Raw genomic sequence first — 24,578 nt, 5'->3', positions numbered from 1 at the left:
TAGCAATAAACCCAGTTGGGTGGCCTTGCATGTATGTGTGTGTGTGTGTGTGCGTGCGTGCACGCGCACGAGTCTGTACTCGTGTGTGTGTGTGTGTGTGTGTGTGTAAGCCTGAGAGAGAGATAGAGAGGAAGAGAGAGAGGGAGTGAGGGAGAGAGAGAGTGTGTGTGTGTGTGTGTGCATTTTCACTGTGATCAAATTACAAATAAAAGAGAAAGGCCAGTCACCACGCACATCATCGGCTCGCATGCAATGTAATTATATAGCAAAGGGAATGCCTGTAATTCACACAGATCAATCACTTGGTCTTAAACGTGCACAAGACAAAAACTTTCATACTGGGGGAGCGAGCCAATCTGAAGAGTACTCGGGTCCAGCGCGAGCGTTTTTTTTTATTAGTTTCGTAATCAAAACTATTTTTTCAACAGCAAATAACGACCAAATGTATTAGAATTGGCATATGGGGACTCATGAACAAAACTACTTAATTTGTCGTCCAAGTTATGTTTGGTGAAGTGGAAGATCTTTTTACGAACCTAAACAAAGGCAAATTTTGACACCCGTACTCGGTCTGACTAATTACTACGCGACCGTACGCGACCACACGCGACCTTGCACTACCTTGCGCGACCTCAAACTAAAGCATGTACATGTAATATTTTTATATATATAGTATCTTCACAACATTATCTGACTTTATACCAAGTTTTAAGTCAAAGAAATTAAAAATAACGGAGTTATAATGTATTTTGCAACGAGCTATCAAGCGAAAGTGAAATCATCGTGGTTCAGCGTCCGACCATGTTCGCATTGATTTAAGAACGTAGGATCAACCTCAAACTAAATAATGTTCATGTAATATATTTATATATCTAGTATCTTCACAACATTATCATACTTTGTACTAAGTTTTAAGTCAGACATATAAAACATAAGGAAGCTATGATGTATTTTCGAAGAGCTAGCAAGCAAAAGTGCAAGCATCGGATATCTGCGTCCGACCATGTTCGCATTGGGCCTGCGTTCAATGCGAACATGGTCGGACGCTGAAGCACGATGCTTTCACTTTCGCTCGATAGCTCGTCGCAAAATACATTATTACTCCGTTATTTTTAATTTCTTTGACTTAAAACTTGGTATAAAGTCAGACATTGCTGTGAAGATACTATATATATAAAAAATATTACATGTACATGCTTTAGTTTGAGGTCGCGCAAGGTAGTGCAAGGTTGCGTGTGGTCGCGTGCGGTCGCGTAGTAATTAGTCAGACCCGCTGTACTCAAAATGTACACAGATGGACGTTGGTCAAGTGTTGTGGTTGTGACGTGCCCACGAGCTCAAGTTCTGCGTGAAATCCGATCTGCAGTCGTACACCAGTCGCGTTTAAAGACTGCAAAAAAAAGAAAACGACTGCCTACCAGGAAAAGCATTAAACAAACAGCAAAAGCGTAAGATGTTAGACCATAGATAGATCTATGGTTAGACGAAGCTCGGATCATAGGATGTTACAGTTGCACAAAGATAGGGAGGCCCACAGTAAAAATCCAAAATGGCGACCACAGATGTGAATTTCTTTTACTTTTCTCTGAAGATTTAAAAGACTAAATAAATATTTCGAAAACGTCAAACAACTTGCAAGGGTTTCTGCAGTTGTTGTTCTTTTGAATGCTTGTTGGTATGTGAACGTCCTGTGTTTATTTCATGAGTAAAACAAGTCCCGAACTTGCCCAAAAACGCTATCTTCCGCTTCGGACTTGGCCGCAGACGCTGTGTACAGGGAAAAAGCTATTTGACGTCGCGGCAAGCCGGAACACTCGAAATAGTCGCCCAACTTCCAAGAGCGCGCGAAGGAAAACTTTTTGAAGTACAATACTGAAATTTAGTGTGGCATAAGATCAACCCTTTGTTATGATGTATACATGTGGAAGAGCGACTTAACAAAATTATATTAGAACCTCTTGAAAAAGGGTCAGTTCTGAACACAGTGGGTTTTTTTTGAGTCACTTGAGAAAAAGTGACTCTATGTAATCGGTCAGTGTTAGTCTGTCCGGCCGGCCGGCCGGCCGTCGTTGGACTTTTCTCGGAAACTATCAAAGCGATCCGGCTCATATTTTGTTTAGTCGTGACCTCCAATGACCTCTACACTTTAACGATGGTTTCGTTGACCTTTGACCTTTTTCAAGGTCACAGGTCAGCGTCAAAGGAAAAATTAGACATTTTATATCTTTGACAAAGTTCATCGGATGTGATTGAAACTTTGTAGGATTATTCTTTACATCAAAGTATTTACATCTGTAGCCTTTTACGAACGTTATCAGAAAAACAAGGGAGATAACTAGCCTTTTCTGTTCGGCAACACACAACTTAACGTTGGGCTTTTCTCGGAAACTATAATTATAAAAGTGACCGGGCTCAAATTTTATGTGAACGTGACTCCCAGTGACCTCTACACTTTGACGTCTGCTTTGGTGACCTTTGACCTTTTTCAAGGTCACATGTATGTCTTGAAGGAAAAAAATTGAAATATCATATCTCTGAAACTATTCATCGGATTTGATTCAAACTTTATAGGATTATTCTTTACATCAAATTATTTACATCTGTATTGTGTTGTGAATAGCAATTTCTTCCTGTCCATCTGATGCCTCATATAATATTCAGAACTGCGAAAGTGACTCGATCGAGCGTTTGCTCTTCTTATTTTACACATGTTTCTGGAAATCGCTCTTTTTTGTCAATAATTTCAAAAGGCCAATCTATCAGTAGAATATCTTTTCTTATCAATGTGTGCATTACTTTGACCGGGCCAATCGATATAAGTGAAGCAATTTTTTAACTGTTGTACCTCCGAAGGCCGAATTGCGTAAGTTCTGAGATCTCGCAAGGAAAAAATATAAGACGCAGTTTAATGAAATGTTGCGTATCATCAGATCAATCATTTGTAAGTACGTATTCCACAGAGAGACATGATTATTATCAAAATGTTGTGAATAGGATTGATTCTGAACACAGTGTTTTCATTTTGACACAGGTATTTTTGGAAAACGCTCTTTTCTCTCAGTAATCTCAAAACGCTATTCTACAAGAAGAACATATTTTCACATCAATGCGGGCTATACTTTGACAGGGCCAATCGATTGAAGTGAAGCGATTTTCTAACGGTTGCGCCGCCGACGACTGAACCAAGTCATAATAGAGAGTGAAAACGCTATTTGACGTCGCGGCAAGCTGAATCACTAGAAATTATTGGCCAAGTTCCAAAGATTCGCAAAGGAAAGGTATTCTTATCAGATGGATGAAATTTCGCGTGTCAAACGATCGATCAACCTTTTGTCATTATATATATTCAAATGAGCAACTTACAAAAGCTATCAATACGTCGTTGATAGGGTTGATTCTGAACACAGTGTTTCCTTTTTAACACAGGCATTTTGGGAAATCGTTCTTTCTTCTCAGTGATCTCAAGAGATAAATCTATCAGTAGAACTTTTTTTCGCATTAGTTAGTGTGTGCATTGTTTTTACCTTGCCAGGCAATTGAAGTGAAGCGATTTTCCCTCTTTTGTGCCGCCAAAAGCTGAATCAGTTCCTTACGAAGTGTAAAGTAAAAAGCTCGTCGCGGTGAGCCGAATTTCGAAAATATTACCCATTTTCAAAGAGCTCACAGAGAAGATATATTTTAAAACAGAAAAATCAAATGTGTAGCAAAAGGTCAATCCGTTTTTTCATGATGTAATCGAGAGAGCCATTAATGAAAATCAAAGTAACTTCTTGAAGAATATTGCTTTCGAAGGCAGTGTATTTATTCCAACCTAGGAACATTATCCGTTATAGTAAACAGATCTAACAAGAAAGGCAAACGCTTATACGACTCTTCACGCTAAATTATGTGTATGACCCGATCATAACCCTGCTGTGACCTTAATTTGACGACGCTCAACCACACTTTAGTTTTCTCAGGAGATATATTTTTTTAGATCTAAGGCCAAAAAAAAAAAAGGTCTGTTTACGGTAACATAGGCCCAAAAAATAGGGTGGGTAGGTCGGTTTTTTTTTTTTTTTTTTTTTTTTTCAAAAAACCATTATTTTTACGTTATTTTTTTTATCCCCAAATGCCAAAAAAAAGTCTAGGGTCGCGCGAAAAAAATAGGGTCGGTCGGGTTATCGTAAACAGACTATTTTTTTTTTGTGGCCTAAATAGTGTGTTTGGTAGTTATTTGAGACGGTGTATACTCTCCAGTGGAAAGGGTGTTTGTTTACATGCACTTTAGTAAGGTACGGCACAGAATGTGCGTGCTTTAACTAGATTACAGTTTTTACTTTAATCTGCTTTGGCGAATGTGTACTATCAGGACTAAAATGTAAATTAATGTTGGACTCCTGACACAGGATAGTAGAAGATGAAAACTGCTCGCTTATTAATTTTCATATATACTTATTTAGCAAAGTCATTGCAGGTGTTTTTAAATGACAGTACAGCGAATGTCCCGTGAACTTTTTAAGGTCCAGATCGTCAGAAAACGTTCCCAAATTGGCTCCTTATGTTCTGTATCTTTAACACGGGAAACGACTATCCCTCCACTAAGTCACATACCATAAATCATAACCCTGACTGCTTGCTGGAGTGAGTTTGAATATGTTGATGAATTAATGTTGGAATAAGGCACCAGTGCCTTACACGAAATTAATTCTTTAAAAATGACCACTGTGCATAGACAGCACTGATGCTGTTTATTTTTGGTATGTGACCAAGTGGAGGGGTGGTTTTATCCCAAGTAAAGCATGACAAGATCTGAGACAGTGAGGTGAACTGTTTACACGAGGCGAGGTGGGCCTTGAGGTTGTTTTTGTTCACGGACGGACCCATGCATACGGGGCTGGGCCACTATTGCGCGGGTCCACTATTGCGCGAATCTAACCCTAACCCTAACCTTAAAGATTCGCGCAATGGCGGCCCCGCGCAATAGCGGGCCGACCCCATGCATACAGTACAGAGAGATACTGTTCAAAACTAATACTCACCCATTACATCATACAGGTAAACAGGTGAGGCAAAAACGCTTCAAAACACTCCGGTACAAATGATCAGCAGCAGACCATAGTTCACTTGGCTGTCTTGGGGAGAAACTACGACTCGGTAGGAGGGTTGGAGCAAGCGCTGCAAGTAAGGTGCAGCTGTGTTGTTTCCTGATGAACTTTCCAACAAAGCCTGATGGGCAGTTCCTCACTCCTCTTGAATTGGCGGCGTCACGCGGGGACCTGACCAAGCTAAAACTGCTCCTGACAACACAGACTTTCTTCAAGACTCGCCTGACTCCACGGCTGTCCACAACTCCTGACGAGACAAAAACACTTACTGGTGAGAACCTCAAGCCCTGCCCTGGGGCTGGTGTAGACACACACTGTGCCAGTGAGAGTAAGCCCCAAGCGGAAAACGCCAGCATTGCAATATCGTGCTTGGACAGAAAGTGCACATCTCTTCCTAACAGCTGCAGTTTGACAGACAGTGCCTCGCGCTTCCCAGATTCTTCAGCTACAGTGAGCACAGCTGGTACAGTGGCCACAGCCGGTACAGTGAGCACAGCCGGTACAGTGGGCACAGCCGGTACAGTGGGCACAGCTGGTACAGCTCTTTCCATGGATGACAAGTTGAATCGCTGTGTGGCCCATAGCAACAGCACCGTAAAAACAGACTGTCAACGTGATTCCAATTCCATTGACAGCAACAATGCCAGTTCCTCTGAATGCTGTCACCCAACTTGCAGTTCCGCTGACCAGGATACGGCGAGGATACAGCTAATAAATGAACGCGTGCTGGGCTCCAAGGAGACCCTGCTGCACTTTGCCACCATGGAGCTGCACCTGGATGTGATGGAGTTCCTGATCAGGGAGGGGGCGGAGGTCAACATGCAGAACTCTGCGGGCAACACCGCTCTTCACCTGCTGTGCATGAAGGAGTGGGCCTCGGACAGGTGACTGGCTTTACATGATCACTACAGTCAACATGCCCTTGCTCTCACAGCACACACTAACACACACACTAACACAGGTGTTTGCAGACAGGCATGAACATGCACACTCATAAACACACGCATGATCAAGTAAAAAGGACAAGTTTGGGAGGACTTTTGCAAATTTAGATGGTACATTTTTTAAGCCTGGATTAAAAGGGGTACATGTTCTGAAAAACACTACCAGGGATAAGAAATTAAAAAGGAGGACAGTTTTTAAAAAAGACAGAAAAGATTGCCAAAATTAAGTTTTTTCTGTGATGTTCAGTTCCACTTTGGACATTATTATCAGATTTAAAACACAAAAAGGAACTTGTTGGATGAACTTTATATTTACTTGAAAGCTACTGTAGGTGGGGAATGATGCAGAATGACTCACTGTTTTTGCTGTTGTTCTGTTCAGAGCTCTAAAGGCAGCACGGCTGTTGCTGAAAGCGGGAGCGGACTGCAGCTTGAAGGGAAGCCTGCAGGAGCCAATGAAATCCTGCGACAACACTCTTAAACGTACCCTTCTGCATCCCCAACCAGACGAGAGAGGGGTAAGCTTGTGTAGTCAGTACCTCTCTGTTTTGTTACTTTTGCACAGTGGAACCTGCAACATGAGGCCCCTCTCGTTTTGGTTCATTTCTACAGTACCGTACTTTCCGGGTCATAAGGCGCGACTTTTTTCCTCGAGTTCGACCCCTGCGTCTTGTATAACGAAGCGCCTAATCCGTGTATGGAATACGAAAAAAATCAAAGAGACCGCTTGAGCACCAGTCAAACAACTTGTGATAATGCATGTTTCAGCTACTAAGTACTGCCCTGCCTTTGATCTGGCCGCACACACAGATTTCCACTCTGTTAAACTCGGTCACTGACCCCGATGCAGGAAGTGTTTCCTCTCTCAGATATGACAGGGGAACCACCTCTCATGGCAAAAACTGGGTCATTGACCCCTGGGAAGAAGGTCGTGTCTTTTAACAAGGCCACCCAGCTATCACAATGCCTTTGATCTGGCCGCACACACAGAGCACACATATTTTCACTCAGTTAAATTCGGTCACTGACCCCGATGCAGGAAGTGTTTCCTCTCTCAGATATGACAGGGGAACCACCTCTCATGGCAAAAACTGGGTCATTTTGGTGCGCCCTATCGGCCCCCTGCGTCCAATGGGTGACTGGATTACAATTTTTTTTAAAAAGAAGGGGGTGCGTCTTAGATAACGAAGCGCCTTGTCACCCGGAAAGTACGGTACCTGCAGTTGGAGCCCCCTCTGATGAGAACATCTCCCATGAAAGAACATGCACACTTTCTGTTGTTCCTTTGTTTATTAACTTTATACTGAAACATGCATAGCATGACAGTCATTTCAACTACATTTGGTTTTAACTGACTTGCAGACCTGTCAACCCTTAATTGTTTTGAGCAGTTTATTGAGATTTTTTACAAAAAATAATCCAGTCGTATCCAGACTATGATTTTGAAATGTGATTAAAATTGGGTTGGTTTTGCTTATGTTGGGGTTTGGTGGTAACTGGCTTACTATTTTGGTAAAAGAAAATGTACCCTACAGACATGGGACTGGTCCGATTTTTATCGGAATTCCGATATTATCCTTAGCTCACAGACCATTCTTGAGATCGATGCAAATTCGTTGAGAAAAAAGGGGGGAGGGGGGTGGTGGTATGAACCGTTCAGCTGAAGCTGTCTGCGTCTGAAGTCAGTGCATTCGCACCCCAGCACTCGCGTGAACCCATAGGTGGTGGTATGAACCGTTCAGCTGAAGCTGTCTGCGTCTGAAGTCAGTGCATTCGCACCCCAGCACTCGCGTGAACCCATAGCAGTATCATGGGTCGCGTTTGATTGGCTGTCGATCTCCGACGATTATCGCCGGGGCTTAATTATTCACCGATGGCGGTTTGTGGGTTGTTTTGATTGGCTGCCGATCTCCAAACGCCGAAGGTGAAAAAGGTAGCATCATGGCGTCTGGATTCCGTATTGTTTTGTCGGCTGTGGAAGCTCTTACGATCGACGACCAAAGTGTGAAAAACAAGTGGAAAGCCAACTGGCTGTCAGAAGAAGTGACTGTCACTATCAACAAGAAAGAAAGGCGCCAGCTCATTGGCGACAGTATTGCCAAGATATCCATTCCCGGTCAGGCCGTGTGCACGTGGTGCAACAACGGCCACTGCGAGGTGAAATACGGACTTGGTGTAGCATCTATGCATGGGGCAAGCTAGGAAAAGATAACTCTCGCTGCAAACCACGCCCACTCAAAAATCCGGTCGGCGATTTGGCTCCGGACCCCAGGGTCAGGTTACGGCAAAGTACGTCGTTTTGAGTGGTTGGTTGTGGACGGTACTGACCGGTACCACTAGCAGATACATAGGGCTAGAGGTGCATCGACATTTTTTTCACCAGGTCGCGAGAATTCTATAAAATAAATGCAAGTGAACTTCTGTCATTTTTTTCTTTTTGCGATAGGGCGAGTGCACCACCGAAATTAGTTGATGAGAACGTAGTCGGGTGTTTCATCTTTCATTAGCAACTGAAAAAATAAGGGGAAAGTTTTGTGTGTGTGTGATTGTTATAAATCACACTTTTGTTTAAAATGCTAAAACATATTATTCTTGTGGGTTTTATAGCTTTTTAAAAAGGCATGATCTCATTTTTTGCTATCAGGAGAGGCCCCAAAATGGCCTTTATAATTCTAACTGGACCCCGGCTCACTTTCCTACTTTTTGAACATTTGCTGGTCTCATGTCTGACCCTACCATTCCTCAGTCAATTTCAATTTTTAGGGGGTAAATAGGTCTCGGTCTTTCTTTGTAATTTGTTACAGTTGACAGTCGCCATGATAGCCGCTATGAGGGACGACGTGGATTACCTGGAGCTCCTGAGTGAATTCGGTGCACGCTTTGATGAGGTCAACGAAGCAAACATGACAACCTTGATGGTGGCCTTGAAACAAGGGATGGAAGCAGCAGTGTTGTTTCTGCTGAACCACCACCCAGAGAAAGCGAGTTTCCATGCGTGGGTTGACAACATGGGCTACACAGCCCTGCACTATGTGTGCAATTGCAAGAGCATAGCGGGTCAGTTGGAGTTACATAACATCGTCGTCCTGTAATTTTGGCCTAACTCGATTCTTGGCAATTTTAATGTTTTTGTGCTTTAGACTAAGTAAATCATTGAGAAATATTCTCTAAATTACGAAGGACAATACATGATTTAACATTTGTATCTTTCTGTCCATACCAGGTACACATATAAATAGTATTTCATAATACAAATAATCAGTTTTGGCCTTCTGCTGAAAAGCTGTCTAAAATGAATTATGCCAAAATTTAATGACGACGTCGATAAGCCCTTGTAGTGAATTAAAGTAAACTTTCAGTTTTTTGTGGAGCTAGTTATGCCTTCTGTTATGAACAGAAAAATAGCCCTCTCTGTCAAATCTATGTGTGCCTTAGTGAGTGTGGTGCACCCAGTGTTATTTGCTCCACTAATAGTAATCAGGCATGGGAATTCCAAAATAGAAACAAAATCTGAAAATAGGCTGAGGTCCAGGGCCCGCCTTGGCCCCGGTGGGGTACAGGGCCAGAGCCCTGTTGGGGGGACCAGGGGGGCAAAGCCCCTCAGAATGAAAACGAATTTTAGACCAATATTTTGATAGTTCTCATGTAAGGAAATAATGGATAGAGAGACAATAGTATACATATAATTTAATTTATCTTTTTTTTGCTGCGGACAATTTTTTATTTTTGCTGAAACGTAATTTCCTTTTCGCGGAAATCTGCTTTTTCGCAGACAATTCCCATGCCTGAGTAATACTAGCTGAAACTTTTCCGGCACAAAAATAAACTCTAGCCTTGCTGTACATTTCAAGATAATGTTAGAAATTTCACTTTGTAAATAAATTAAAGCAACACCTACTTTAACAATGAAACAGAAGCACATGCAAATGCACATACTTAAAAGTTAACAAACTAAGTAGTAGTAGTAGCAATGACACATGAAATGTTGAAATTAATGGTTGAATGACAAGAAACACACCATTTTAAAGAGATCAACATTCTGAGCACATAGCAATTTGTTTTCTTTAAATCAGTGCAGTAGTTCTCGAGATATGGTCATTTTAGTTGAGAAATTTTGGGCGTCATTTGAGGACAAAGCTAGTAGCTAATTACATGGGACATAGATTGATTGCTGTGGCAATGACATGAAATTTTGAAATTAATCGTTGAATGACAAGAAACACACCATTTTAACGAGATTAACATTCTGAGCACATAGCAATTTGTTTTATTTAAATCGGTGCAGTAGTTCTCGAGATATGGTCATTTTAGTTCGAAATCACTTTGCTTTGAGCGAGCCGAGATCGCAACCTTTTCAGGCTTTTGATCAGCCGAGTTTCGCATATTTCGTGTCTCCCGCAGTGGGGCACTGCGGTTATGAAATTAAAGGCCCCTCCTGTTTTGGGAACCGCAGGAGCTTTCTAGTTTGCTGTTAGGTAGATTTTTGGTTCCTCTTTCCTGTCATGCTCTCTTTTTCTTCATGAATTCTTTTCTTTTTTCTGCCTTCTTGCTCATTCACCTGTATTTTTTCCAAAAATCTCTTCTCTTTCCGCTTGTCTCGCGATTCATGTATAGTTTAATCTGTTAGTGTTCTGATGTAAGTCCAGCAGTAGATAGGTTAAGCCTATTTTAACATACTGGAAACTGGTAATCTTCCAGTAGGTATTAATTTAGTTTTACTAAAGCCTGCTGGGACACAAGTAATGGGTTAGTGCATTTGTAAACAGGAATCGCTTGACAAGTGGCCCCCTTCATCCCCCCCTTCCTCGTCCTGATATGGCTCTGCGTAGTCGGCTGGACGTTAAGCAACAAATAAACAAACAAACAAACAAATATTTCGTGTCCAGTTTTGCGCAGCATAATCGTTGGGAATAAGTCATTTCTCGCTCGATTCTTTTGATTTTTGGCTTAAAGGCGAACATCGGGAGGAATTTTTCTCCTGGAGAGACCTCCACTTGCCCCCTGCGTTATCAGAGACTCGGACAGATGATACCTAAACAATCTGCAGTGGCCTACCGAAACTGGGCCGTGGCAGCTAATTGAATTAGAATGGTGCGTCTTGACACTGGCTTTTCCCCTTTCTTTTTACTTTTCGTCCAAGCAAAGTGCTGCTTACTTGAAAATGTGGAGGCACTTCCTGTATGTTTCTGTAAAATTTTGACTATGTTCATGGTTACTGTACTTATATGGACAGTTTGTTCCTTACGACACATTTTTCCCAATGCTTAACTGAGACGGTTATTAGTTACAGTCGAACCCACCTAAAACGAACACGCTAGTTACGAATTTTGACTTATAACGTATTAGTTTTAAGTTCCCAACTGAATACCTCTTTCTTCATGCTTAAAAAAAATGCTTGAAACGAATTCTTTGCAACGAATTTATGCTTATGACGAGCACTTTTTGGATTCCCAAGCATGCATAATGTCTGTAATTTACTCACGCTTATGACGAAATCTTTAAACTCGTCCCGAGATTGACATATCATCTCATTTGCATAACGAACCCCTCTTTTAACAAACAGTTTTCATCGCCCCAGAGCCCCTTTGTCTCTAAAGGTCACAAGGCTACAAGGATCTGCCTGTGGAGATCAAAGGCAGGTCCATTGTGATGGCTGGGTGGCCTTCTTTATAGACACTGACCTTCTTCCCAGGGGTCATTGACCCAGTTTTAGCTATGAGAGGTGGTTCCCCTTTCATATGAGAGAGGAAACACTTCCTGCACCCGGGTCAGTGACCGAGTTTAACCTATGGGGAGTTTAACCTATGGGGCGGTCTCTTTGATGTCTTGAGAGGAAACTTGGCCAGAGTAGTACAATAGTACATGCACCAGAATTGGGGGACACCATGAAATCGGAGATTGATCAGAATGTACATGTACATTATGCTTTTACGCGACTTTTTAAATTTTACTTCTAAAATTGTGACAGTAAAAAAATCAATCAATGTAACATACATCACCTTGTTTTTTTTACTGAGACCATAAAATATGCAGCACATAATAATGATAAAAACAACACATAACAGTCTGTTGAGGGTTTATGAGCTAAATAAAAGAGAAATTACCCTTCAAATGGACCTGCAGATCTTCGGAGCCTTCTGTATGTTACTTTACACCATCCTTTTGTGTTAAGATGTACACACAACCATTAATTTAACCCTTTATTTTGACTTGAGACAGGTAGCTTAGAACAAACAAGTTAGAAATACTGTTTCACTGATGTGAGCATAGCCCATTAAATGTAAATTCAGTACCTTGTACTTGCTGTTTGGTGTAAAGTAACGTACAGATCATGGGTAAAATTAACATTTGGTACCGTAGTGGAGTACCAAACTGACTATTCTATTCTATCGTGAAAAGGATTTGTTATGATTTCTTGTTTGTAACTCAAAAAACTGCAGACCAAAATAGTGTAAAAATATTTAAAGAGGGTGATTTGATAATAATTTCTACACCGTGCTTTTTTCAAATGAAGTAATAACCTGATGATTGAGGTTAAGGTTTGCAAAACAAATGACATGAAAATTTACTGGAACCTTTTCTGCACTTCCATAGAGAATTTCTTTGTTTTAAAAACAGTGTAAATAGGTAAATGTTGAATTGTATCTTTCATTCTGGGCTTTGGTGTAAAGTAACTAACGGATAAATGATTTTGCTTATATTGAGACAGGAGAAACTTTTTTCAAGTGTTGCTTTAGTTCAGATCAACTCTACATTCAGCCATCAAGCCATTGGATAGTGAAACAGTTGCCTAAAGCTGAACCTAAGAAAATGACAGCACCTTAAAATTATGTTATGGTGTAAATGTAACATACAGTCATTTGTGCTTTATCTGCAAATATTTGATAAACCGAACACTTGACTGGAAAATAAAATGCTGCAATTGAAGGACAGGAATACCGAGATGTTTATTCATGTAAATTTAAGGAGGTTTAAAAAAGTCTAAAAATTGTAACACTTTTTAGACTCCTTGACAGATTCTTGACCATATAGATAGATTAAGACGAATCACTTGGGATCGGGAAATAAGTTCGTCTTAACCGAAATTCGCATTAAGAGAATTGATACCAAAATGTCCCCAACAGTGGTCCTGCTGAGGTAAATTTTGTCGTTCAGTGTGCTTGTTTTCATGTTAAAACAAAGGTTTGGTCTTGCAGGTTGTTCTTAAGCACTGATAAGTTATCTTCTGTCTCTAAAACAAATTCATTGTTATTTTCAAGTATTCTCAGTATGTACGTTACATTTACACCCTTGTCAGAAGGCATCACTTAAGTCTCTCTACAAGCCAACAGGTGCCAGCACTAGGAATCCTGTGACCATAGTTTAACTACCAGGTGTCTGAGGTATAAGAAAACACACACTTTTGTGTATTATGGCATTATTTAAAGACTGTGACAAAACTTGTTTGGGCAAGTAGATACAATTTTATTTACACCAAACGCATATTTTTAACTTAGAAGTACAATTAAATTACATCAAACACAACTTTTTCGCTCAATTTAAAAAAAATTACAATCATCCTACCTAATGACCTTCCTCTGCAATGATTTTTGAGTCACTTGAGAAAAAGTGACTCTATGTAATCGGTCAGTGTTAGTCTGTCCGGCCGGCCGGCCGGCCGTCCGTAGACACCACCTTAACGTTGGACTTTTCTCGGAAACTATCAAAGCGATCGGGCTCATATTTTGTTTAGTCGTGACCTCCAATGACCTCTACACTTTAACGATGGTTTCGTTGACCTTTGACCTTTTTCAAGGTCACAGGTCAGCGTCAAAGGAAAAATTAGACATTTTATATCTTTGACAAAGTTCATCGGATGTGATTGAAACTTTGTAGGATTATTCTTTACATCAAAGTATTTACATCTGTAGCCTTTTACGAACGTTATCAGAAAAACAAGGGAGATAACTAGCCTTTTCTGTTCGGCAACACACAACTTAACGTTGGGCTTTTCTCGGAAACTATAAAAGTGACCGGGCTCAAATTTTATGTGAACGTGACTCATTGTGTTGTGAATAGCAATTTCTTCCTGTCCATCTGATGCCTCATATAATATTCAGAACTGCGAAAGTGACTCGATCGAGCGTTTGCTCTTCTTGTTAAGTAAGTTTGACCAGAAACATTTTTTTAAGATAGTTTCCCTTTTTTCATGATTATTTACACCAAATGTAACACACAGACCAGCTAAAAAAAGAACGCTCAAAATCCAAAACCTATGTTCAGATCAAACTTTCATTAATCTAACATATATTTCTCCATCCATTTCTGGACCTATTAAAAATTTGAGATGATACCCGTATCAGTAACTTGGTTATTTAATGCCCAATGTACCATGCGTTTCGCGTAACGCCTTGTGTGCCCAAAAAGGTGCTTTTTTTCTTGAACAAAGTCAATTTTCTCAGCATCCAGACGACTGACAGACATAAATTTGGTATGGATAGAATCTGCATGAGGAATACTTCATAACTGTATTGTTTATATTGTAGTCATTTAAAAACAGAATAAAATACAAAGTAATAAAAGTATCCAGAACAGGATTTTTGCATTTGGACACCTTGACAGGTCGAATCTATTTATAGCCACGCGAAAAATCCACTATCATCTATCTCTATAAATATATACGGCTTCTCTCTGTGTGAGTGTGTGTTCGCGTTGCGGTGAACCGCGGTGAATACATACTCTGTAGGTAGTACATCTAAGTATTGCAATTCGTGTACAAAATCCCTCCCATCTTCAAAATATTGCCACTAATACTACCCCTCCCATCGTAAATATTCTGCATCAAATTTGGTCGGCATATTCAGGTGGACCCCGGGCACAAACTGGTGGATGAAAATTTTCAACACGTGCTCTAAGCCGGTGAACCGCCACGCTGCATACTCTGTCTCGCGATCCACCGGGTATTCATCTAGTACATAAATAAATGACAAGAATGTTTCTTTTCACAAAATAAGACACAACATCAAAAATGAACACAGATTTGATCTGCAAGGAGGAAATATCAAACCAACCCACACCCTAAACAGCCCCTAAAGCAGCTCATGACAAACTTTTGGTACACACTTTACAAAATAATACTCTAATTTCTAACCAGCTGCATTACACGCTGCCAACAGAGAGAGAACAAGTCGCGAAAGGCGAAAATACAACATTTAGTCAAGCTCAGTCGAACTCACAGAATGAAACTGAACGCAAAGCATTTTTTCCGCAAGACCGTACACTCGTAGCATCGTCTGTCCACCGCTCGTGGCAAAGGCAGTGAAATTAACAATACAGAAAAGCGCGGTAGCGGTTGCGCTGAGGAGGATAGCCCGCTTTTCTATATCTCTATTCTTTTTAACTCTCTGAACGTGTTTTTAATCCAAACATATATCTATATGTTTTTGGAATCAGGAACGGAATAACAGATGAAATTGTTTTTAAATCGATTTTGGAAATTTAATTTTAATCATAATTTTTATATTTTTAATTTTCAGAGCTTGTTTTTAATCCGAATATAACATAATTATATGTTTTTGGAATCAGAAAATGATAAAGAATACGATAAACGTAATTTTGGATCGTTTTATAAAAAAATAATTTTAATTACAATTTTCAGATTTTTAATGACCAAGGTCATTAATTAAATTTTAAGCCTCCAAGCTGAAATGCAATACCAAAGTCCGGCCTTCGTCGAAGATTGCTTGGCCAAAATTTCAATCAATTTTTTTGAAAAATGAGGGTGTGACAGTGCCGCCTCAACTTTGACAAAATGCCGGATATGACGTCATCAAAGGTATTTATCGAAAAAATGAAAAAAAAACGTCTGGGGATATCATACCCAGGAACTCTCATGAAAAATTTCATACAGATCGGTCTAGTAGTTTACTCTGAATCGCTCTATACACACACACATACACACACACACACACACACACACACACACACACACACACACACACACCACGACCCTCGTCTCGATTCCCCCCTCTGTGTTAAAAAAAATTTTTTTGACTAAATGTAAAAAGGAAGGGAGAGACATAGTTATCTCCCCTTTCTCTTTCTCAGGACGGTTGTTAGCCTCCCCTTTCTCAGGACGGTGTGTGTCTGGTACCAGCGAAATGTTTATGTATCAATCGACCAAGCCCTGATACAACGGGTTCAAGTTTAGGTCTCTTCAAGTGAAAAATTCCTGCCAATGTTCGCCTTTAAATGAAACAGAAGTTAATGTTTTATAAACTGCATTTCAACCGTGTATGCCGATGGAAGTTTTCAGACGAAATTTTAGTGAAACTCACTCGAGTAATATTCACCGACATGCTGACAGAGATGTAGCTTCCTGTGGTTTGCGTTTTTTTGTATGGGAAAGATGTAAGGCTTTCTCTGATTGGTTGCAAAATATCACAGCCCTCCAATGAAAATTACGGTATTCCGAGCAGTTTGAAATGAACTGGTCGTCCGCTAAGAGTGACGCGAAAATGGCCGCGAGAGGCAGTGAAGACGAACACGCACTTTCACACTCAAAATATTCCAAAACACATCTTTTATTAATTTCATACAGTAAACTTTGTTTTTGAATCATTTCTTTATCCATTCCTTTTTTATTTGATACATAATATGTGACTCACAAACATCAATTATGCCAATTATTTTTCACTCACTGTGTCCTCGGTTGACGCTGGGCGATGTGGCAATGCTAGTACATGTAGTAGTGATAAGTAGTAGTAGTCACCCAAAAGGATCTAGTGAATCAGTTTAATGATAAACTGCATAATTTAATTGGGTTCTTGCTCTCAGCAATGAATGAATGTGATTGTGTTCGATTTCAATGGTGTATGTTTCCAGTGGTGTATATCTGCAGGCCAGCTGACAGAGCGGTTACTGTCTGAGGGCTATGAGGCGGTGTATGTTGTCAGTGGTGTCTGTAATGGTGCATGTTTCCAGTGGTGTATATCTGCAGGTCTGCTGACAGAGCGGTTACTGTCCGAGGGCTATGAGGTTGTGAGGGTGACGCTGCCCTCATTCCGGCGTTGCTCCTGTGGAATTGGCCGCGTCTATCCCGGCAATAAGTACAACACTTTTTTTTTTTTTTTTAACATTATAACTACTATAAGCGGTTGAACTATTAAATGGCTTATATTACAAAGAGTATTTACCTTTTCTTTTTCTTCTGCATTCATGAGCTAGATACTGTTAGGGTCGCTTTATGGTCAAAGTTTTGTGTGCTAGCGGTTTTAAGGATTCTAGAGGAATGGTCAACGGGTGAGAAAAACGTTTCACAGTGGAACCTTCCTTTTATGATCCCAAGCTTAATACTTCCACTTTTAACATCTAGCTTGCTCCACTTTTAACATCTAGCTTGCTCCACTTTTAACATCTAGCTTGCTCCACTTTTAACATCTAGCTTGCTCCACTTTTAACATCTAGCTTGCTCCACTTTTAACATCTAGCTTGCCCCACTTTTAACATCTAGCTTGCTCCACTTTTAACATCTAGCTTGCTCCACTTTTAACATCTAGCTTGCTCCACTTTTAACATCTAGCTTGCTCCACTTTTAACATCTAGCTTGCTCCACTTTTAACATCTAGCTTGCCCCACTTTTAACATCTAGCTTGCCCCACTTTTAACATCTCGCTTGCCCCACTTTTAACATCTAGCTTGCCCCACTTTTAACATCTAGCTTGCCCCACTTTTAACATCTAGCTTGCTCCACTTTTAACATCTAGCTTGCTCCACTTTTAACATCTAGCTTGCTCCACTTTTAACATCTAGCTTGCTCCACTTTTAACATCTAGCTTGCTCCACTTTTAACATCTAGCTTGCTCCACTTTTAACATCTAGCTTGCTCCACTTTTAACATCTAGCTTGCTCCACTTTTAACATCTAGCTTGCTCCACTTTTAACATCTAGCTTGCTCCACTTTTAACATTAAGCTTGCTCTCTTTTAACATCTAGCTTGCTCCACTTTTAACATCTAGCTTGCTCCACTTTTAACATCTAGCTTGCTCCACTTTTAACATGTAGCTTGCTCCACTTTTAACATTTAGCTTGCTCCACTTTAAACATCTAGCTTGCTCTACTTTTAACACCTAGCTTGCTCCACTTTTAACATTTAGCTTGCTCCACTTTTAACATCTAGCTTGCTCCACTTTAAACATGTAGCTTGCTCCACTTTAAACATGTAGCTTGCTCCACTTTAAACATGTAGCTTGCTCCACTTTAAACATGTAGCTTGCTCCACTTTAAACATGTAGCTTGCTCCACTTTAAACATCTAGCTTGCTCCACTTTAAACATCTAGCTTGCTCCACTTTAAACATGTAGCTTGCTCCACTTTAAACATGTAGCTTGCTCCACTTTAAACACCTAGCTTGCTCCACTTTTAACATCTAGCTTGCTCCACTTTTAACATTTAGCTTGCTCCACTTTTAACATTTAGCTTGCTCCACTTTTAACATGTAGCTTGCTCCACTTTTAACATCTAGCTTGCTCCACTTTTAACATGTAGCTTGCTCCACTTTTAACATGTAGCTTGCTCCACTTTAAACATGTAGCTTGCTCCACTTTAAACATGTAGCTTGCTCCACTTTAAACACCTAGCTTGCCCCACTTTTAACATGTAGCTTGCTCCACTTTTAACATGTAGCTTGCTCCACTTTAAACATGTAGCTTGCTCCACTTTAAACATGTAGCTTGCTCCACTTTTAACATCTAGCTTGCTCCACTTTTAACATCTAGCTTGCTCCACTTTTAACATCTAGCTTGCTCCACTTTTAACATGTAGCTTGCTCCACTTTTAACATGTAGCTTGCTCCACTTTTAACATGTAGCTTGCTCCACTTTAAACATGTAGCTTGCTCCACTTTTAACATGTAGCTTGCTCCACTTTAAACATGTAGCTTGCTCCACTTTAAACATGTGATGTAGCTTGCTCCACTTTTAACATGTAGCTTGCTCCACTTTTAACATTTAGCTTGCTCCACTTTAAACATGTAGCTTGCTCCACTTTAAACATGTAGCTTGCTCCACTTTAAACATGTAGCTTGCTCCACTTTTAACATCTAGCTTGCTCCACTTTAAACATGTAGCTTGCTCCACTTTAAACATGTAGCTTGCTCCACTTTTAACATCTAGCTTGCTCCACTTTTAACATCTAGCTTGCTCCACTTTTAACATCTAGCTTGCTCCACTTTTAACATCTAGCTTGCCCCACTTTTAACATCTAGCTTGCTCCACTTTTAACATCTAGCTTGCTCCACTTTTAACATCTAGCTTGCTCCACTTTTAACATCTAGCTTGCTCCACTTTTAACATCTAGCTTGCTCCACTTTTAACATCTAGCTTGCCCCACTTTTAACATCTAGCTTGCCCCACTTTTAACATCTAGCTTGCCCCACTTTTAACATCTAGCTTGCCCCACTTTTAACATCTAGCTTGCCCCACTTTTAACATCTAGCTTGCTCCACTTTTAACATCTAGCTTGCTCCACTTTTAACATCTAGCTTGCTCCACTTTTAACATCTAGCTTGCTCCACTTTTAACATCTAGCTTGCTCCACTTTTAACATCTAGCTTGCTCCACTTTTAACATCTAGCTTGCTCCACTTTTAACATCTAGCTTGCTCCACTTTTAACATCTAGCTTGCTCCACTTTTAACATCTAGCTTGCTCCACTTTTAACATCTAGCTTGCACAACTTTTAACATCTAGCTTGCTCCACTTTTAACATCTAGCTTGCTCCACTTTTAACATTTTTAGCTTGCTCCACTTTTAACATTCAGCTTGCTCCACTTTTAACATGTAGCTTGCTCCACTTTTAACATCTAGCTTGCTCCACTTTTAACATGTAGCTTGCTCCACTTTTAACATGTAGCTTGCTCCACTTTTAACATGTAGCTTGCTCCACTTTAAACATGTAGCTTGCTCCACTTTAAACATGTAGCTTGCTCCACTTTAAACATGTAGCTTGCTCCACTTTAAACATGTAGCTTGCTCCACTTTAAACATGTAGCTTGCTCCACTTTTAACATCTAGCTTGCTCCACTTTAAACACCTAGCTTGCCCCACTTTTAACATGTAGCTTGCTCCACTTTAAACATGTAGCTTGCTCCACTTTAAACACCTAGCTTGCCCCACTTTTAACATGTAGCTTGCTCCACTTTTAACATCTAGCTTGCTCCACTTTTAACATCTAGCTTGCTCCACTTTTAACATTTAGCTTGCTCCACTTTTAACATCTAGCTTGCTCCACTTTTAACATGTAGCTTGCTCCACTTTTAACATGTAGCTTGCTCCACTTTAAACATGTAGCTTGCTCCACTTTTAACATGTAGCTTGCTCCACTTTAAACATGTAGCTTGCTCCACTTTTAACATGTAGCTTGCTCCACTTTTAACATTTAGCTTGCTCCACTTTAAACATGTAGCTTGCTCCACTTTAAACATGTAGCTTGCTCCACTTTTAACATCTAGCTTGCTCCACTTTTAACATCTAGCTTCCTCCACTTTTAACATCTAGCTTGCTCCACTTTTAACATGTAGCTTGCTCCACTTTTAACATGTAGCTTGCTCCACTTTTAACATGTAGCTTGCTCCACTTTAAACATGTAGCTTGCTCCACTTTAAACATGTAGCTTGCTCCACTTTAAACATGTAGCTTGCTCCACTTTAAACATGTAGCTTGCTCCACTTTAAACATGTAGCTTGCTCCACTTTTAACATCTAGCTTGCTCCACTTTTAACATGTAGCTTACTCCACTTTTAACATGTAGCTTGCTCCACTTTTAACATGTAGCTTGCTCCACTTTTAACATGTAGCTTGCTCCACTTTTAACATCTAGCTTGCTCCACTTTTAACATCAGCTTGCTCCACTTTTAACATCTAGCTTGCTCCACTTTTAACATCTAGCTTGCTCCACTTTTAACATCTAGCTTGCTCCACTTTTAACATCTAGCTTGCTCCACTTTTAACATGTAGCTTGCTCCACTTTTAACATGTAGCTTGCTCCACTTTAAACATGTAGCTTGCTCCATTTTAAACATGTAGCTTGCTCCACTTTAAACATGTAGCTTGCTCCACTTTAAACATGTGATGTAGCTTGCTCCACTTTAAACATGTAGCTTGCTCCACTTTAAACATGTAGCTTGCTCCACTTTAAACATGTAGCTTGCTCCACTTTAAACATGTAGCTTGCTCCACTTTTAACATGTAGCTTGCTCCACTTTAAACATGTAGCTTGCTCCACTTTAAACATGTAGCTTGCTCCACTTTAAACATGTAGCTTGCTCCACTTTAAACATGTAGCTTGCTCCACTTTAAACACCTAGCTTGCTCCACTTTTAACATCTAGCTTGCTCCACCTCACAATGTACCCCCATGTTTAGGACTTCCTTCTTTTACAGACCGTGCTTTTGTGACAATGGTCAAGGTCTTAAAGGCATGGTTCCACTGTATCATGATCCAGGTCAACTGTTCTCACCTGTTGTGGACTGTGTGTTACAGCTACAACATCAACACTCCAGTGGTCTGGTCGATACGACATCGGCAGTTTGCTGTGCTACAGGCATTGGTCCGACACAGGCCCGATCTTCTGACATGCAGCGAAAATATCCTCCTCAGCCCGCTCCACGCCGTCCTGGTCTACATCCTCGGCAAACAGTCCACACACTTCATCGACTTTCTGCTGGCACACGGGGCTGACGGAAACGCTGTTGTCTGCAGCAGGACACCGTACGAACTGGCGGCAATGATGTTCGGCCGAGAGACCATGGACATCTTTATGTACGCTGCGGTCTACTTGAGAGAGAAGCTCGGTTCGTTATTCCTCCTTCCGGACGAGGCACATTTTCAGGATCATAAGCGCAGGATGACGGTCGGTAGAAACGATGGCGTGGAGAGTGTAAGCCCACCTGCGCTGAGACCGAGGGAACGTGTCGTGAAAGTGTTGAGCTTGAGAGACGCGTGTTGCAGCCGGGTGCGACGATCGGTGAGGGAAACAAGGGGAGACTACCATGCTCAGATAACCTCTCTGCCCTTGCCTGGTCGAGTCATTGATTATCTGTTGTTCAAGACTGTTGTACAAGGGGGATTACACTGAATCTGCATGCTACTTTTCAAAGCAGTGCCTGCATTTCTTCTGTTAAAGATAACCTATGTCATAGGTGATTATTCTTGATAGAAAAGAGATTCTGCTGTTATGATTTTGTTTTGTTTGGCTGGGTTTTGGTGAGGAGAGGTAAGAGATGTACAAGGAATAGCATGTACTTGGAAAGTGAATGGGGAAGAAATAAATGTTCTTTTTTTATTGCTAACTTGTGTGACTGTATCAATCAATCAATCAATGAGTCTTATATCGCGCATATTCCGTGGGTACAGTTCTGGGCGCTCTGCAGTGATGCCGTGTGAGATGAAATTTTATACGGCCAGTAGATAGCAGCCATTTCGGCGCATATTTACCTTTCACGGCCTATTATTCCAAGTCACACGGGTATAGGTATTAACTGTGCCTAAGCAATTTTGCCAGGAAAGACCCTTTTGTCAATCGTGGGATCTTTAACGTGCACACCCAATGTAGTGTACACGGGGGGAGGTTCGGACACCGAAGAGAGTCTGCACACAAAGTTGACTCTGTGAAATAAATTTCCGCCGAACCTGGGATCGAACTCACGCTGACAGCGGCCAACTGAATACAAATCCAGCGCGCTACCAACTGAGCTATATCCCCGCACTGTATACCTTTTTGCATTCAAAAGTTAAATTAATTTAAAGCAAAATACACCCAAGACCTCAACAAATGTGTCCTTGTACATTGCCCTTGTTTTTTGTTTATTTTAGGTTTTGGGTTGGGTTTTTTTGTGTTGTTTTTGTGAACATCATCACGGAGATTCATTTGCCTGTATTATGGAGGTAAATTTACTGACGTTACAAGCAGAAAATGATAAAAAGCAATGTCTTCATAATTATGTTTGGCAGATATGGTGCCCATCCTCAGATATACAGCAAATGAAACAAGGTCGGGTTGTAGCCGGAATCAATGCACGATAATTGCTGCTGATGCAATCAAAATAAGTGTCCACAAAGATTTTGTGTTTCAAGACTGGGGATCGTGTTCAAATGGAGACAAACTAAACTGGATATGGCAAGGTTAATAGATGTTCTAATTTGTTTGCTTGTATTGGTTATTTATTTCTGTGTTGTATGATATTTCTTGCCAACTTGTGTGACTGTATGTATACCTTTTGTATTCAAAAGTTAAATTAAAATAGAACGAAATACACCCAATACCTCAACCAATGTGTTCTTGTACATTGCCCTTGTTTTATTTGCTTTTTGTTTAGTTTTTTGGTGGTGGTTTTTTGTGTGTTGCTTTCGTGAACATCCACATCAGCGAGGTTAATAGATGTTGGTTTGTTTTGTTAGCTTGTATTGATTATTTATTTCTGTGTTGTATGATAATTTTTCTTGCCAACTTGTATGACTGTATACCTTTTGTATTCAAAAGTTAAATTAAAATAAAACGAAATACACCCAATACCTCAACCAATGTGTCCTTGTACATTGCCCTTGTTTTATTTGCTTTTTGTTTAGTTTAGTTTTTTGGTGGTGGTTTTTTGTGTGTTGCTTTCGTGAACATCCACATCAGCAAGGTTGATAGATTTTGGTTTGTTTTGTTAGCTTGTATTCATTATTTATTTCTGTGTTGTATGATAATATTTCTTGCCAACTTGTGTGACTGTATGTATACCTTTTGTATTCAAAAGTTAAAATAAAACGAAATACACCCAAGACCTCAACCAATGTGTCCTTGTACATTGCCCTTGTTTTATTTGCTTTTTGTTTAGTTTTTTGGTGGTGGTTTTGTTTGCTTTTTGTTTCGTTTAGTTTTTTGGTGGTGGTTTTTTGTGTGTTGCTTTCGTGAACATCCACATCAGCGAGGTTAATAGATGTTGGTTTGTTTTGTTAGCTTGTATTCATTATTTATTTCTGTGTTATATGATCATTTTTCTTGCCGACTTATATGTGACTGTATACCTTTTGTATTCAAAAGTTAAATTAAAATAAAACGAAATACACCCAAGAGTTCAACCAATGTGTCTTTGTTTATTACCCTGGTTTTGTTGTTTGCTTTAGGTTTTGGGTTGTTTTTTGTGTGTTGCTTTCGTGAACATCATCACGGAGATTCATTTGCCTGTATTATGGAGGTTAATTTACAGACGTTACAAGCTGAAAATGATAACAAGCAATGTCTCCATATGTTTGGCAGATGTGGTGCCCATCCTCAGATATACAGCAAATAAAACAAGGTCGGTTTGTAGCCTGAATCAAAAGCACGATAAATGTCACAATGAATTATTTGCTGCTGATGCAATCAAAATACGTGTCCACAAAGATGTTGTGTTTCAAGACCGTGGGGTTGTGTTAAAAAGGAGACAAACTAAACTGGATATGGCAAGGTTAATGGATGTTCTGATTTGTTTGCTTGTATTGATTATTTATTAATTTGTTGTCTGATAATTTTTCTTGCCAACTTGT

At 40.2% G+C, this 24,578-nt stretch overlaps 1 protein-coding gene across 1 annotated transcript; it reads left to right on the top strand.

Annotated features, from left to right (window-relative positions):
* The first annotated feature begins 1,278 nt into the window (after positions 1 to 1,278).
* Positions 1,279 to 24,118, top strand: LOC138970562 (uncharacterized). Its single transcript, XM_070343028.1, has 6 exons — positions 1,279 to 1,448; positions 5,038 to 5,971; positions 6,414 to 6,549; positions 8,836 to 9,088; positions 17,010 to 17,118; positions 21,549 to 24,118. Exons 2-6 carry the CDS (start codon positions 5,190 to 5,192, stop codon positions 22,141 to 22,143), a joined length of 1,875 nt encoding a protein of 624 aa, XP_070199129.1. The 5' UTR covers positions 1,279 to 1,448; positions 5,038 to 5,189; the 3' UTR covers positions 22,144 to 24,118.
* The last annotated feature ends 460 nt before the right edge of the window (positions 24,119 to 24,578 follow it).

This window comes from Littorina saxatilis, linkage group LG7 (genome assembly GCF_037325665.1).
Source record: "Littorina saxatilis isolate snail1 linkage group LG7, US_GU_Lsax_2.0, whole genome shotgun sequence".
Lineage (NCBI taxonomy): Eukaryota > Metazoa > Mollusca > Gastropoda > Littorinimorpha > Littorinidae > Littorina > Littorina saxatilis.
This window is presented reverse-complemented; position numbering and strand designations above follow the sequence as displayed.